Source organism: Chinchilla lanigera, unplaced genomic scaffold, assembly GCF_000276665.1.
Source record: "Chinchilla lanigera isolate Chin_1 unplaced genomic scaffold, ChiLan1.0 scaffold00015, whole genome shotgun sequence".
Taxonomy (NCBI): domain Eukaryota; kingdom Metazoa; phylum Chordata; class Mammalia; order Rodentia; family Chinchillidae; genus Chinchilla; species Chinchilla lanigera.
In genome coordinates, this window is record NW_004955416.1 from 26,607,823 (window position 1) to 26,624,684 (window position 16,862).

A 16,862-nucleotide genomic window follows, 5' to 3' on the forward strand; every position below is an offset into this window, starting at 1 on the left:
GACATGAAGCCAGCACACTTTCTCTCTCGCCACACAGCAGACCCTGGCCTGTGACATGCTTCTGCGGGTGGCAGAGCTGCTGCTGCTCACCGTGAGACACGAGGAAGTCTGCGACTGTCCTGGGGTGCGGGGCAGTGTGCACGAGGAAAGGGAGGTGACCAAGAGGACAGCAGGCCTTTGGAGACTCTCAGGGCTTGTCACAGGGCTTGATGGTGACCACCAAGAGGCTGGCCAGCTCCCTCCCCTTCCTTCTCCACTGAGAACCCTGCCTGGGGCCACCTGGGGAGGGAGTGGTCAAGCTTCCAGCAGCCTCAGGTCTGTGGCCCGTCATTTGTCTGGGGGAAGTCTATTTGTTTCCCATAAGATGCCTTTAAAAGCTTTCTTGAGACCATGTCAGGGCGTAAGCAACACAGGATCTCTTCTGAGGTCCAAACACAAATTACAAGCTGGTACGGGGTGGAAGGTGGAAACCCTGTGAAAGTGGCCATCACCCGCGCCCCTGCACCTCTCCTCCCTCGGAGGAACATGAAGAGGCTGTGAGGTCCTGCTCCACACACAGGCGAGGAGGCAGGTGGTGAGCTAGGCTGTCCTGGGAAAGAACAGCCAACAGCACACACTTGACATGAGAAGCAGGCCCGCTTCTCCTCTGTGCGCCCAGGGCCACCTATTCCTCCCTTACAGGCCTGGCCTCGGGAGCTCTTGGTTCTCTGGGCCTCTGGGACTGAAAACTGTGGCTCCCACACTGTGACCTCAGCTCTGTTTCTGGAGTGTAATCAGCATGCTGTACCTGGTCCTTGCTTTCCTCTAACTTGCTAAGTGACCCCAGCATCCAACTCCAATCTTCTAGATGTGATGATTATGAGATGACTTCCGGAAGTTTTGAGAGGGAATCTTCCTGATGCTGCTAGAAACCACTGGAGCCTTCTATTTCCTTGTCTTGGCCTCAGCCCTCCATACTTTGCCTTCCCCGTCCCACACACTCCCTGTAGGGCTCAGAGCAGGTCTGGTCATGACCAGCGGCTTAGGGAGCTCCAAAGCTGCCAAGCTTGGGCTGGCTGGGCATTCTGTAGTGAGAAATGGGCCCTGAGTTTGGGCTGAGGAAGGTTCTTGGAGCACACAGGCCATGAAGGGGTGGGAAGACGGTGAAAACAGAATGCAGGTGAAGGGAGGCAGGGTGTGTGGGGCCAGTGGTGGTTTCTTGTGCTTTCCCCAGCTGGGCTGTGCCACACCTCTAGGGTGAAGGCCTCAGCGTGAGGCAGCAGGGGCAGCTACGAAGGGCAGGGAAGGTGAAGGACATAGGCTGCCCCCAGGTGCCCATCATGTCAGGAGCCCACAGGATCCACGCTCCTGTGAATACCAGGGTCCTTCTGGACCCGCAAGTCTCACACAGGGCCAGAGAAGCATCAGTTACCCAGAGAGCAGCACCTAGGGCAGGCATGAGTGTGGGCCCAACACAGGTCAAAATAAGATGGCAGGACACAGGCAGAGGCTGAGAAAAGGGAGGAACACGTAAGGTAGAATAAAACAAGGAGAGGGGACATGGCAAGATGCAGCTTCAGATACTTAACTTTTTCAGGTCAATTGTGGAAAATACAAGGAGAGGATCATTGGGGAGATATATACATTTGTCATAGTGACTGCAGGTGGGGAATTCACTTGGACAGGGCACCCTGTCCCTCACCCCACGTATGTTCTGTCTGCCATCATTGGACCAGCGGAGCTCTCCAGCCCACTGGAGCCCGCACAGATGGGGCCACTTCCAAACAAGGCCGCCTGTACTCAACGGGCTCTGCTGCCCAAGGCTTAGACTGCAATGTATTTGGCATGTGGCCACTTCATTTTAATATCCTTTAGGAGAAGAGTTATAAACACAAGGCCAAGGCCCGGAGCACTTAGCCTGGTTAAGAGATTTGTTAATACCAAGTTTGTCTATGGTTTTTCCAGGAAGCTGGCCAGGCTCAGGTTAGTGACATTAAAGGAGCCTGAATTGGGAATCTTTATTCGGCCACGATCCTCCCTGACTTCTAGGGCAGTCTCCTCTGCATGAGGAATGCAGGGAAGGCAACGGCATTGGCTTTAGCATGGAGCCTGAAACACTTGCTTCTTGGCCAGAGACACTGCCTTTGTTGAAGGGCAATGCCTTCAATGGGCATCCAGCAAGCAAGCCAGCTACAGAGAATCTGCACGTGGGAAATCCTTCTCTCACAGATTCCTCTCCTCCTCCTCCTCTTCCTTCTGCTTCTTCCTCTTTTTAACAAAACTCAAAAGCTTTGTTCCTTGGCAGACAGGTTTAACTATAGGAAATCGGAGCTCAGAATCCCCCCTTGACCCTTAGCAGAACATGCAAATTGGGATCTGGTCTGGACTTCTAACCTACAAGTGCCCAAAGTCTGGGACAGGTCAGGCAGTCCTGTGTGGGTAAGAGGTACTGGGGATTTGGTCTCCCTTTAATTGCTAGTCAAAGATGAGTTCCAAACTGTCCCCTTTCCTTTCCCCTTGCTGGAGGTGGCAGAGGCCTGGAGCTTTGGATACGTTTCTCTTAATCTGGAGGGGACAGCAGAGAGATGACAGGAAAGAGAGTGGAATGGGCCACTAAAACTCTTGCTACAGTCACTGGCTGGGTGGAGTCTGTCTCCTTCCAGGGGAGCTGATTGCTCTTGTGCTACCCAGGTCACACCTGCTCTGCCCATGCTACCCTTAGGCACCTGCAGGTAAGACCAGGGACAAAACCCAGATGTCGATACGCTGCCATTGCCCGCTCAGTATCCAGCCTCCCCACATTTGCCACTGAGGACTCCAGGACTCTGACAGCAGTGGATCTCAAACTAGGTACACATGGTAGGAACAACATGCAGCATTTCCTTGCTTTTGTTTTCTCACTCCGGTGAGTCAATGAGGGGTGAGGGTTGGTGCCCCTTTCTGCACCTGTTCCAGGGCTCCACATTGCTGCCAGTCAATCAGCAATGCGAATTTCTATCCCGCTGTTCCTCTGCCCAAGCTCCTCACTTTTAGCCTCCCTGAAGGCTTTGGAAAACCTTCTCCCCAGTGGCATGGAGGTGACTGATGTTCCAAGCGTCTTCTGGTCAATAGAAACCTAGTCTGTGAAGGGCTTGGCTAGGTGCAGTCTGAAGACTGATCTGACTTTGTCCTTCTGGGGAGGAGCAGTGAATAGGAAGAGAGGCCTCTCTAGGTTGACGGAGGTTTCTGGTAGGAAGAGCTGGCTGTGTGAACTCCTTTATAGAAAGTACTCCTGTGCGAACTGTCTTCAGTGTGCAGGTCCCTAAATGCCCTGAGTGGCAGCAGAGACATGGGGCTGAGGTCTGCTCAGGCCCCCCGGGCTGGGGGCTCCCCAGTGGCTGTCCCAACCTTTCTCGCTGCACTGCCTCGGCTCTCCCTGGGTCCCTCATCTACTCTAAATGCCACAACCCAGAGCCTCAGTGCTCAGGGGTTGGGCAGGAGAGGGGACAGGTGCAGGGCCAGTCCCTGTAAGCTAACAGTGAGGCATGGCTTCTGGGATAACTGCCTGGGCCCAGTCTCTCTCACTCACTGTGTGGGTGACGGCTGTGCAGGATCTGGTCTCCCCTTAGTTACTCAACAAAGGTAAATTCCAAATTGTCCCCTTTCATTTCCTTGGGCCCCTGGCAAAACTACCTAATCTCTCAATGCCTCGACTTCTCCATCAAAAATCTGGGGATAATTAAAACCTATCCCAGAATTTTTTAAGGATGTATGTGTTAACAAATGTCACATGGCTTAAAACCATGGCCAGTACATTTTATATAAGCATTAGTCATTATTACTATGGGAGGTCACTTCATTCTCATGGCTGTGTGCAAGTAGGTATCTTTTTCATTCCCAATTTTTCAGGGTGGCAATACCCGCATCCTGTTTAGACTGGAAAGCTTAAAAAGTATGCATATAGTTCAAAGTGGATGGTCACGGATTGTGTAAATCACCCAAAGCAGCATGGCCTGACTTCACAGTGACGAAGTCAATTACAAGTATCTTAGGGCACGATTTCTATTGGTCCTCACCCAATTCCTATAGTCAATGAGTGACCGACTGAGCACGAAGCAAGGAGGCCCTCTACCCAGGAAGATGGTCTGTTGGCTGTGTCCCCTCTGTGTGTTTGGATTTCTCGCAGGAAGGGATCTTCCTCTCTCACGTCCCATCATCTTAAATGCCTACAACCCTCCAGCTGTTTTAATCCATCACCTCCCCACAAACACGAACAAAGCCAGTAATCGCTCACTGGTGTTCCTGCTAAGTTAGAAGTTATGGGTCCAGCCCGCGTACTTATGTGGCTCATGTGGAACCTTAGACATATTGGAGTCAGTTACCACTAATTAAAAACTGGCAATTTCCCATGGAAATTCAGATTGCCGCCTTCTCTTGAAAAAAGCAGACCTGCTAGTAGAAGCCTGTTGGCCTCAGAGAGCAGCGGGCTGGGGCGAACAGCACGGTATGGGCTTATCTAGTTTGCCGCAGCCGGCGCCGCTCCGCGTTTTCTCTCTCATTCTACAGCCTACTGTCAGCTGACTGCACCTGCTGGGGCTGCTGCTTTCTAATAAGCACCCACCGTGCGCCCACCTCCCGCCTGGTCCCTGGAGACACTGGGATTCCTGACTCCTGCTATTTCAGAGGTTTCCATCAACATGTATTTGCGTTTTAGGTGTTTCCTTAAGAATGCTGTGGAGTGGATGTTTCCCTGATTAAAGGAATTTTGGGAAGAAGCTATCATAATGCTGATTCTTTGATGGTTCTGAAAGTGAATTTGCTTGTTATATATGGAATGTTCCAGGGAAGGTACACCAGGTAAATTACCTGCCCCTCCCTTCTCCAGCCCCACCCAGGTTCCTCCAGGTCTGAAGAGGTGCTCTGAACTCTAAGAGACTAGAACCCGGGGCATCCGTTAGGCAGGAGGGGCAGGTGGGTGACTGTGGGAGCCTCCATCAGCTCCTCTGTGGACTGGAGCTGCCTGCCTGGCCCGTGGACCTGCTCCACTCAGGCTGCTCAAGCAGACCTCCTTTTCACCTTCCCCCAAGCTCAGCCTCCTCACCCAGCCCCTGCTCTCCAAATCAGCCCGAAGCCTTCCACACTCTGATTTTATGCTTTCTGGCATACTGGGCATAATTTTACTAGGTACATAGTTATTTTTCTCTGCTATCTTGGAATATGTCCCTAGGTCTTCATAAGTTATATTCCATTCCTGAATATTGTGATCTGAACAACAACAAAATCACTAGAGTATTTCCCGTCATCAGAGACCTATACACTCTGGGCCTGGGGTGGTAGGGTAAAGAATTCCCAGAGCTTGGGATTCAAACTCATAGGCAGGAACAAGAAAAGCCATGTGAGCTGAGAGCGGCAACTTCCTCTTGGTATCCTGAAGTTGTGTAAGTTTGTCCTGATAGAAAGCTCAGCCCTGAGAGAGTCTGGAGGTCAGAGTTGCCGCTGAAGGAGCTCTACAACAATCTGTAAACTTAGTGACCTTTGAAAGCAGGGGTTTCCCTGTAAGCCAGTGCAGACTGCTCAGGGCTCTTAGTAGCTGTGTTTGGATGGAGAGCAGCTGTACTGAAGAGAAAAGGGTAGAGGGAGGCCACTGGGCCAGAGAGCAAAGGACATCAGGGGAGCAGAGAGCAGCACAGTGAGATCCCAGAGCCCAGGGAGGGCTCCCTGCAGGGCCAGGGAACAGCCCCATCCTCCCCTTCCCGCACCCCCAGGCACACGAATGAGGGCAGGAGCGGAGCTCACCATGGTGCTCGGGCCTCTCGGAAGCGATAGCAGCAAGGGCGACAAGGTGTGCGGAGTCCGCTGCCTCCTCTTGAGAGGGGTTTCTCCCCAGGATGATGACGTGAGCCTGTCACCGTAGAAAGAAGAAACAAGTTGTCTACACGTTTGGCAGCAGCAGCAGGGAATTAACTGTCCTTCCGGCGATAAGAAGGCCGAGGAACCTTCCAACACGCCGAAGAAAATCATCGATGTGGGAGTGCGATCGACTTTTGGAAGTGCTGGGCTTTAAAAGCACTGAGTGCCAGACAGAATGCAGGGAAGTGAATCCACTTGGCTTGGTGCTATGGCTGGGGCCTGTCACTAAGTCAGTCACTTAAAAGTGTATGGTCATTTTACTCAGCAAAAGATGGCAGGTGGCGAGTTTCAGGAAGTAAAAAGCCTCAGTGGTGAGCAGAGGAAGCGGACAAGCCCCGATCCTGCCCTGCTGCTCAGGCCAGAGTGGGACCAGCTACAGGGATCAGCAGGATCGTCTATAGCAGCACCGATCCCCCGTGGCTGATCGGCCGGGGCCATTGGCTTGCGCCCTTGGAAACTGGCCAATGAGAGCTGCTGTAGTGCAGAAAATGATCGAGCCCCTTAAAAAGAAAGCTCGTTTAAAAATATTTTAGGAAAAAACTATGATCCTAGGAACACAGAATAATAATCATTTCAAATAAAGTATCAACTGCATCTCTCCAAATAAAAAGAGTTACTCTTCATCTCCCTGTCAATATTTAGAGCTTGAAAAACACTCGCATTACGTTCACATCCATCCTGACAAGTCACAATGTGCTGCCACGCCACAAGTCCAGGAGCAGCAGCTCCACCCCCTCACGGACCGAAACCTCCATCTTCAGCCAAACTCATTTTTTTCTCTTTTTAAGCTGATTTATCTCAGGTATTTGACACAGGCATGGAAAGCTGAGCAGCAAAGTGAAGGTCAAGATTTCTCACAGACAGTAAGGGATGGGCTTGATGCTCTGACTTCAAATTCTGCTCTGTGTATCGTGTCTTAAATGCCACCATCCCCCCTGATCCCCCAGCTCATGATGGTAGACGCCACGCATTGATGCCAGCACATTCCCAGAAGCACCTCCAGGAGCTATGACCAACCCATGGGGCTGGCAGAGGAGTCAAAGTCATCCCAGCCAACCTGTACCAAGTCTGCCACACCCCAGCCTTCTGGGCAGCACCTGCTCCTCTGACGGCCAACTGAATGCATTTCTGAAACTAATCAAGGTGGCGGCACTCTCTGACTGTAGATAGTCACCCCATTTGTCATGTGTGAAAAGCTCAGCTACCAGCTTAGACTTTCTGAGGTAGGGGCTTCTCCAAATCGAGATCTCTGGCAGTAGCTTTTATTGCTGTGTTAGAACACTCAGAATTTTTATTCATAAATGCTAATAAATATCTTTGCTTTAAAATGACATTTTTTTTGTAACTGGACAGAAAGAACGAGGAAGTCATTTGGGCAGTCCCAAATTAGTCACAGATATTGCTGTGGCGTGAAAAGTCTCATTGTAAACTCTGCCTTGAAGTAGTTTTTCAAATAAGAGGTGCTCGGAAGTGCAATTTCATGTATGTGCAAACTACAGGAGCCAAGGGACAGAGTCAAATATCACATGTTCTGTGTTTGGAGAAAAGAAAAAGGAGCAGAACCATCCTTCCTCCCTCCGTGCAAACTGAGTCCTGTTTACCTTGCGTTTCCCCTGGGTTCTTTATCTCTACTACCCACTCTCTGAGGAGAACAGGCACTGCGTGCTTCCAGGGAAGGTTCCCTGAGACTGTGACAAAGGCTTGGTGTGTGCTGTTGTAGAGTGATTAAAGCTCAGATTCAAAGAAGATTTTCTGTTTCACTCCTGCTCGGTATTATAATTCAAGGAAATGTAATGAATATGTGTCTATCAAAATTAGTTTCAAATGAATAATTACATGCTCAGAAAGTATCACAAGTTGCTTTTTGCCTTGGAGACAGAAAGTGATCCTTTTGCAATAGGGGTGAAAAAAAGCTCACAGTATCAAGGAAAAGTGGGTTCTGAAAGCTGAAGGAGATCTGAATTTATCACAAAATTTTCATGACCTCGACACTTTTTTGATGTGAGAGGCAAATACTGGATAAGCAAACATTTATCATTCATGATTCATTCCAGAAACTCAAGCCCTGATCTAATTTATTATTTGATGTTCATGAAGCTTTTTAGAACCATATGCTGAAGGAGGAGGAGGAGGAGGACACCCAGAATGTTTAAGATGTGCCAAATTAGCATCTCCTTTATTCGGTAAAATTCTATCCGATTCAGTTTAATTTAACTCATCCCCATTTGATCCAATGTATTTTAATTTTTAAATGCCAGATATTGGGTCAACACTAGGAATACACACACACACACACACACACACACACACACACACAAATCAGTCAGGGATTGCCGTTTTAAAGGAGATCACAGATGAAGTAGGAAAATGTGGGAGAGTTTCCTTTTATGTGGACAGGGAGCCACTGCCCCCAGCTGTGAGTGAGTGCTTGCTGGTACCCTCCTCCTGTTATCATTTCCAGTGATTTCAGAGCCCGTGACATTGACCTGTGCCTATCAGGCAAACAAAAGGATGGTGCACCTGTACACGCTCGTGGATGAAAAAGGGTCAATAAAATGACTGCTTGTATAGACGCAACCTGATGCCGAAAGCGCAGGGCCCCAAGACAAGGGGCTTTAAGCAAGCAGCGCTGGCTATAACTGGGAAGATGAGTTACCCAGGTGTGTGGTGCACACCTGCAATCCCAGCACTCTGGAAGGCGGAGCGAGGCAGGAAGATCGAATGTTCAATCCCAGCCTGGGCCACTTAGTGACTTAGCAAGACCCGGTGACAAACTAAAAAATAAAAGGCCTGAGGATGTAGCTCAGTGCAAAGGCTCTGAATTCAGCCATTTATCACCCCACCCCACCAAAAAAAGGAGAAAATAAAGATGAACTATGGGGAGAGAGTAGCAGCTTTTGGTAAGGGAATGTAGTCCAGCAGCAGTGACCTCACAGGGAGGAGCGAAGGGAATGAACTCCTTTCTCTCTCCCCTCCACAGTCCAGGCTGTGTGGTTCTCGGGCAGAGGACGAGGATACTGACCTGGTATCTGAAGGTCAGTCTCTGGGGCTCAGAGCAAGACTGAGAAACATGCAGAGAACAGCCACAGGAGCAAACTACGGTATCCACAGACGCCGAGCTAACACCTTGGCCTCTCAGGCTTGCAACAGACCCACTGTCCCCGCCACACTCAGCTCCCCAGTGTCCTGGCCACACTCCTGGCCTTATCACTGATCTCTCACTCCTACCTCTGGGTCCCCCAGCTCACAGACAGACACTCTTGATCCTATTATACTTCTGGCTCTGGTACATCCGTGCAGCGTCTGGTCCTGCACTCCACTGCCCCCACCTTCTCACGAGTCATCCCGCCCTGCTCTCCCATCTCTTCTTGGCCAGCTCAGAGCGCACTGTCCATCAGCTGTATCAAGCAAGCCCTCCTTTCAATGGAGATGGGGACACGGGCACCCTCCAAGCAACCGTCAGTGTGGCGGGCCACATATATTCATACAGCAACTGAACATTTTCTATATATTTTAACCTGGTTACTTAAAAAAAGAATACCACGGAGCAGAAAAGAACAGTTTGCAAATGGGTGCATACACCATGGCACTGACGACTGTCAAGTTTCTTTCCTGAAGCAGAAGGATCTCCTTTATTCCAAACAAAGTCTTCCCTGGTTCTCTAACGGATACAGCAAGTAAGAGTGGGGCTTTTCCCACCGCAGCAGGTGGAGGGGCCTGGAGCCCCCCTGCTGCTTCCCGCTGGCTGTCCCCAAGCAAGCTTCGCAGAACATTAGAGCTCCGGATGACAGACTGGGAGCCACAGCAGCACACTGCGGCCTGGAAGGAGCGAATACAAAGGGTGTAGACAAAGCTGGTGATGACATGGCGCCACCTTGCCAAATTCAACCGCTGTTTGCAGTTTTGGAACAATGCTTCACTTGCTAAGAGAATGCAAATAGCCCTGTGACATGCATCTAAGAGCATTTAAGGCCAGGAATCACAGTGAACGGAATTACAAGAGGCCTGTTTGCCTTCCCTGGCTTTTGGCAGGAGCCCAAGTAATGGGTCCCACTGGGGAGCCCTCTCTCCTGCCTGGCTACACTCACGCCTCCACCTCATCATTTATTAATCTCCCCAGGGCTTGGGTTTCCCCGCATGTCCTTCGTTATTTTCAATATCTTATGTTTACATGCTTATCAACTGCCATCTTGAAGTTAAGGAGGACTGTTTACTGTCTCCAAATCTTTCGGGCTGCCAGCCATGTCGGACTGCATCAAAAAAGAAAAAAAAAAAAAAAAACCCAAATAAACAACAACTGTTAATAGTTCACACTGATCAGGGTCATCCATTGAAAAACCTCATTTATAAAACCTCAATCCCTGCCAAGGTACAGAGCAGCCGTTCCATCCCGGGGCCTCGGGTGCATTTCTGGGGAAACCACTGATTCCTCAGCACCAGTCAGCTGTCACTGGTCATAGCCAGAGCAAGAGCTGGCAGACCCTTATCTAACTGGGCCTGTCTCCCTGGATTTGGGAAATGTGCAGTAGATCTTGAGAAGAGCTTGATGACCAGTGAAAAGGATGCAAGCACACTGGTTGCGCAGGCAGAGCCCAACCTGAAGCCCTGGGAGGGGTCTGAGTGTGGGAGCCACCTCCCCAGGACAAGACGGGATTGGGGAGGAGCGATCTGCCCCACACGGCCGGCCTTGAAATGATTATGGGGTCGCCACGGTTAAGAGATTGCCGACTCGCGTGGGAAAGCTCTCCTACACCAAAGTGGAGAATGAGTACCCAAGTCGCCCAACGTACATCTGTGGACTTCAAAGCAAGTACATTTACCCTGGAGATGAAAACACTCATCGTGAAGAAAACAGAAGTCGCCATTTAGTGAAGTAGCCAGCATCTCTGTGTAAAGCTCAAAGCCAGTGCCGGGGCGGGACAGTGGAAGAAAAGAACCACTTCTTACTAAGCAGGTTATATACACCGGTTTCCTTGGTCTCAAAACGACCTCTGAGAGTGACGGGCGGCCCACTTACACATGTGGAAACGACGCCTCGAGGTCAATGGCAGCTTAGCGGGAGAACGGAGACCCGTACAGAAGCCTGTAAGCCCCAACTGCATGCTCTTCCAGTCTGACACTTGGTGACTGAGAAGGCAGAAGTTACAGAAAGATGATTTTCTTATCAATGTAATGAAGAACTCTCTAAGGGTCAGAGAAAGAGGTTGCTAAATACTAGGCTCGGCCCAGAAAGGGAGCGGATGTCTACAGGGAGAGCGAGATACGAGTAAGTGGAGCCCCGAGAAGCTTCTGAGGGCTTTGGGAGAACATCACACAGAGCAGAAAGGCTGGAGGACGGAGCAGACCCCGGGTGTCTCCCACCAAGAATCTGCTCCTTGACTTTGCTGCAGAGTTGTGCCGCTGGCAGCAGGAGTCCGCTCGTCACTATGAGGCAGCAGCTCGCCGTGTGTGTTTTCTAACTTCCCCGCTCAGCTCTGCCAACACTGGCCAGTCCCGCTTCAGCTTTGACGTGCTGCTCTTATGCAACACGGGGAGTCACGTTGCAGCCCGAGGTTGCCGCTTGCTTTCCTCTGCCCAGTAGGGAGGCCTCTCCTAGGGCCTGGAGCAGCTGGAGAGCCCTGGGGAAGAGAAGTGGGACTGGAATCCCAGCGGGAGGTTGGGGCGGATTAGACAAGACCGGGAAGTCACTGGGGGCAGAAAGCCCTGGAGATAGAGGGCCCTGGATGAAGACTGTTTCTTTTAATAGTCAGAGAAAGTCCTCCACAGCAGGCAGTTCTCCAGATGTCAATTTTAGCTCCTCCAAAGGGGTGAGGAGAAGGTCTGCTCTTTAGAAGGCTTAGCACCAAAATAGATATGCCAGAGGCTTATCTTTCCTTCTTTTTGTTGCAAGCATGAGTTTTCTTAAAACTTAACTAGATTTTTAAATGCATATAATTTTGAAACCTTTTAAAAGCATAAGTAATAGGAAAGACTAAACAACCACAATAAAGAATACTGTCTTCCTTCTGTTTATCTGTCTCACCTCCTCTTCCTCCCATTCCTGGTCTGATCCTTTACAGCTCATCACTATGAACAGTTTTCTGTGCACCATCTCAGAAGTGCTGACGGGTGTGCCCAAAGACACGCACATCCACGTAGGGGGTCGCAACCTGCCCCTCCTGCCACCCTACCTTCATTCCCATGACCTGCCTGGTCTCCAGTCACGGGGGACAGACAGGTAAACTGCATGTCTTTAGTAATGACTGACCCTGAGGAATATTTTTATATGGCAGTTGGCTCCTTGGTTCCTCCTCTGTAAATTGCCTGTTCCTATCTTGTGTCTGAATTTCTATTGAATTATTTCTTTCATTGAGATTTTCTAAGAACTCTCCTAACATTTACTTTTTTATTGTGATATCCTATTACAGAGTACTCCTCCCTTTCCATGCTATCACATTTACCACACTTCCTTCCTTCCTTCCTTCCTTCCCTCCCTCCTTCCTTCTTCCTTCCTTCCCTCCTTCCTTCCTTCCTTCCCTCCCTCCCTCTTCCTTCCTTCCTTCCTTCCCTCCCTCCCTCTTTCTTTCTTCCTTCCTTCCTTCCTTCCTTCCTCCTTCCTTCCTTTCTGCCTTCTTTCTTGTCTTTCGCTTTCCTTTCTTTTTCCTTCCTTCCCTTTCTCTCTTCTTCTTTGTATGTCTTAATCTGTCCCTATCTATACATACAACGTTTAACCAATGTCGATGACTGGCTATTTCTAGACAGGGATGACTGGGAGCCTTTTGGCTCATCTCTGTACTTTTCTGCATGGCTTAATATTTTAAACACTAAAGAGCAGGTATCACTTTTATAAAAGGCAGTTGTTATTCAGAAAGAAACAGTCACCTTCTCCTTTATGGCACCTAGGTTTATGTCAGTCTTGGAAATTCTTTTGTAATGAGTGAGATAATAATTGTATTCCATAATCTTTTCTAATTTTAAACAAAAGACTAGTTTTTTGGACATTTTCAACTAAAAGTAGCAGTAGTCTGATTACTTACAATAAATGAATTACACATTATAGCACATCCTAACAGCCGACCAGGAGTGCTGCCGTAGGCTGAGTGCTCTGTACCTGCCAGGAACCACCTGTGAGAGTCAAGCAGTCATCACCCTCAGCCATACCAGGGTCAATCACGTGCCCAGAACTAGAACTTGAAGTGATATTCAGATTTTCTGACCCCAAAGTCTTTGGCAGACCAACTGATACATTCAGTGCTGTGATTAGGTTTTACAAATCAACATTCCTTACTTTTGGAAACTACTGAGAAGTAGAGCTGCCCTGAAAAATGAAAAAAGAAACAAGCAATTCAAGCATCAAGAGATCTGTTAAGAGCAACCTGAACGCATTCATTGTTAACTTAGACCCCTTGGAAACACACACCCCTACACAGGCTCTTGCTCCCATAAATGAAATGCTGTGGTTTTTCTCTCGGATAGAAAAATAAGGTTTTTATTGCCAAAAGCTGTCAGTGAGGGAGAGTGTCTGAAACAATCACAGGTGCCCAGTTTGTCACGGGGCCAGCTCCGGTGGGTGGAAGGGCGGGCGGACGGAGGCGCCTTCACCAGTGGCTGGGATGCCTTCCTGGGGGGCTCTGCAGGACCTGATTCATTTTCTCCATTTGAATCATTTGTTCCTAAAATGCTGTGGAATTTTCTCCACTCTATAGGACATAAAAGGTCTTTTTCTCCCAGTGTTTTTCTCACTGCAAAGGAATGAAGAGCGGAAAAACAGCAGGGAAGATAACAAAACCTCTTTGTGTATATTTAATACACGGCTTTTAGAGATGGATTCCCTGGAAGAGCTGTGGCTACCCCGTACCTTTCTGCACCTTGGGTAGATCTCCTACAGAAAAGGGAGCACTGATAAATGTTTTATAATTGCTGTTAATGAAAGCAGCTTATGCTGGCAAGAGGCCTAATAGTTCACAAAGCACTTTCCACTTTCCATTGGGAAACTGTGACCAGTTCTATGACTAGGACAGTCTTTGGTATTTTCTTCTCTTTCTTTCTAAAGAGACTAAAAGACTTGCCTATGATCAAAAACTGTAAACAGACAGCCAACCCAACCCAGATTTTCTGACTTCAAATCCAACGTTATTTTCATTGCAACAAGCTATCTTCTTAATAAAATGATTCATTTAAAACACTCTCTCATCTTTATTAACCTCAAAAACAAAAAGAAGCGTCACTCATCAAACCTTACAAGAATTATAGACGTGAATCCTATGAGCCGGATTCAAGGAAATCTTTCTAATTTAGATTCAAAATCCAAATGAAATAACAGGAAATATTGAAAATTTGAACACATGAAGAAAACCACTTAGCAAAAAAGCATGAATAAACAATGTGAGCAAGAAGAAAGAATGTAAGACGAACATAAAAAATCATTTGTTGTCTATACACTAGCAATGAAACTTCAGAAAGGGAAGTTAGAAAAGCACTTGCATTTATAATAACGCCAAAAAGAACAAATACTTAGAGAATGAATTTACCAAGTAAGTGCAAAACTTAAAGTCTAAAAACTATAAAACATGGTTGAAAGGGAAAAAAGATCTACATAAAGAGGTATATCTCATTTATGGATTGAAAGAGTGAATATTGTTAAGACGTCAGTATTCTCAAATTGAAATAGAGATTAAGTGCACAGTATCAGTTGCTTTTGTTGTTGTTTTTGTTTTGGCAGAAATTGGTAAGTTAATCCTAAAATTCTTATGACAATTCAAGGGATTCAGAATAGTCAAAACAATCTTGAAAAAGAAGAATAAAGTTATAGGACTCACACATACTGATTCTGAAATATGATCAAACAACAGGAATTGGTACATTGTGATACTGCCAGAAGGATAGATACACAGATCAATGAACTAGGATTGACTCTAGAAATAGACACTTGCATTTATGGTCAGGTGAATTTTATAAGTGTGTGAGGATAATACATGATCCTGGAACAACTGGACAACCATATGTAAAAAATGAAGTTGAACCCTTATCATAACACATACAAAAATTAACTCAAATTCATGGTGGTGTACATGGAGAAGGCTGAGGCAAGAGGATCACAAGTTTAAGCCTAGCTTGGGAAATATAGTGAGTTAATATTTCAATAAAAAAAGGTTTGGGCATGTAGCTCAATGTAAAGTCCTTAGATTCAATCTCTGTCACCAAAAATCAACCAACCAACCAAACACCTCAAAACAGAACAAAGACCTTAAGTGTAAGAGCTAAAAATTAAGAAACTTTTAGAAGGAAACACAGATGTAAGACTTCATGAACGTGGTTGGTAATGATTTCTTAGCTGTGAAGGCAAAAGCACAAACTAAAAGTGAAAAAAAAAATAGACACAAATTGGACTTAATCAAAATTAATTATTTTTGTGCTTCAAAGGACACTATCAAGAACATACAAAGATAATACACTGAATGGAAGAAAACATTTCCAAATCATCAATCTGATAAACATCTAGCATCCAAAAATACGTAAATAATCTATATGTGCAAATAAAAACACAATCCTTTTAAAAATGAGCAAAAGATTTGAACCAACATTTACCCAAAAAGACAAACCACCAATAAGCACAAGAAAGAAGCACAACCTCATTTAGTCATTAAAGAAACTGAAATTTAAAACCACAATGATACATCACCTCACACTCACTGGAATGGCTAAAATAAAAAAGACAGACAGTAAGGTGTGTTGGTGAGGCTGTAAAGAGGTTGAACCCTTACGCATTTCCGGTAAGAATATACTATAGAGTTACCATACAACTCAGCAATTCCATTCCTAGTTTTATATCCAAGAGAAATGAGTAAGTATATCCACATAAAAATGTGTACACAAACGTTCATAGCAGCTTTCTTTGTACTAGCCCTGAAGTGGAAACAATGCAGGCATTCATCGGTGATGAATGGATCAACAAATACGGCACATCTATGTGATGAAATACTCCTCAGCCACTAAAGGAATGGAGCAGTAAGGCACAGTAACCATGGAAGAATCATTATGCCACATTATGCCCAATAAGTAGACACAAAAAGCATTATGTTTCATGATCCCACTTATAAGAAATATCTACAATAGATTAATCCAGAGAGGCAGAAAATAATTTGGTAGTTTGCCAGCGGAAGCAGAGGTGAGGAGGAAATGGTAAATGACTGCTAATGGGTACACGGCTTTTTGAGAACGTTCTGGAATTAGATATCTGTAATGGCTGCAAAAGTTTATAAATATGGCACAAATTATATACTTTATAAGAATGAATGCTACGGTATATAAATGATCTCAATAAGACAGTATAAATAAAATTTTAAAAAGACAATTTGGCTAAGAATATTTGCTGTATTTAATAGATCGATAAAGGCTTAAGAGATGTGTTGATATAAAGAACGCTTAACAGTTAAGGAAAACTTCATTTTAAAATCTCATTTAAAAGTTAGCAAATGATATGAATAATTTATAAAGAAGATAATTCACAAAAAATATTATAGTGACTTACATAAATGAAGAGATATTCAACTCCATTTTTAAAAATAGAAATGCAAATTTAAAATATATCAGGATGTCAGTTTTCACCCATCAGATCGGAGCTATCTCAAAAGCTTGACAATACACTTTGTTGGAACAGGTTGCGTGAAACCAGCATTTTCATACACTGCTAGTGGAATGCACTTGGAACAAGCCCAGGGGAAAGGAACTTGGACTAGATAGTACAATTAGCAATAAGTCATGAATTTTGGAATGAGACAAAAACTACAAGGCATACTCCACTTGACTTAATATTCCCATGTCTAGCAATTTTCTCAGAAGATGTAATAATACAATATGAAAATCACTGCAAAGTATTGACCTATCTAAATTTCCAAATGTATTTGAAAAAAATCTGAAACACATGTATAAAATATATCATTATTCCCCCGCACAAATAAACGAGGATGATTTCCATGAGCTGCTATAAAGTGAGCTCCCAATATAATATTAAG

General features: G+C 46.4%; 1 protein-coding gene across 8 annotated transcripts in view; it reads right to left on the reverse strand.

Moving 5' to 3' along the window:
* Ttc23 (tetratricopeptide repeat domain 23) overlaps positions 1-16,862 on the reverse strand; it is an 81,301-nt gene that overhangs the window by 24,604 nt on the left and 39,835 nt on the right. For all 8 annotated transcript variants that reach the window (XM_005381623.2, XM_013512541.1, XM_005381622.2 and 5 more), the window contains one exon: positions 5,755-5,860. In XM_005381623.2, coding sequence (XP_005381680.1) covers positions 5,755-5,860 — 106 coding nt within the window. The remainder of the gene's footprint in view (positions 1-5,754; positions 5,861-16,862) is intronic.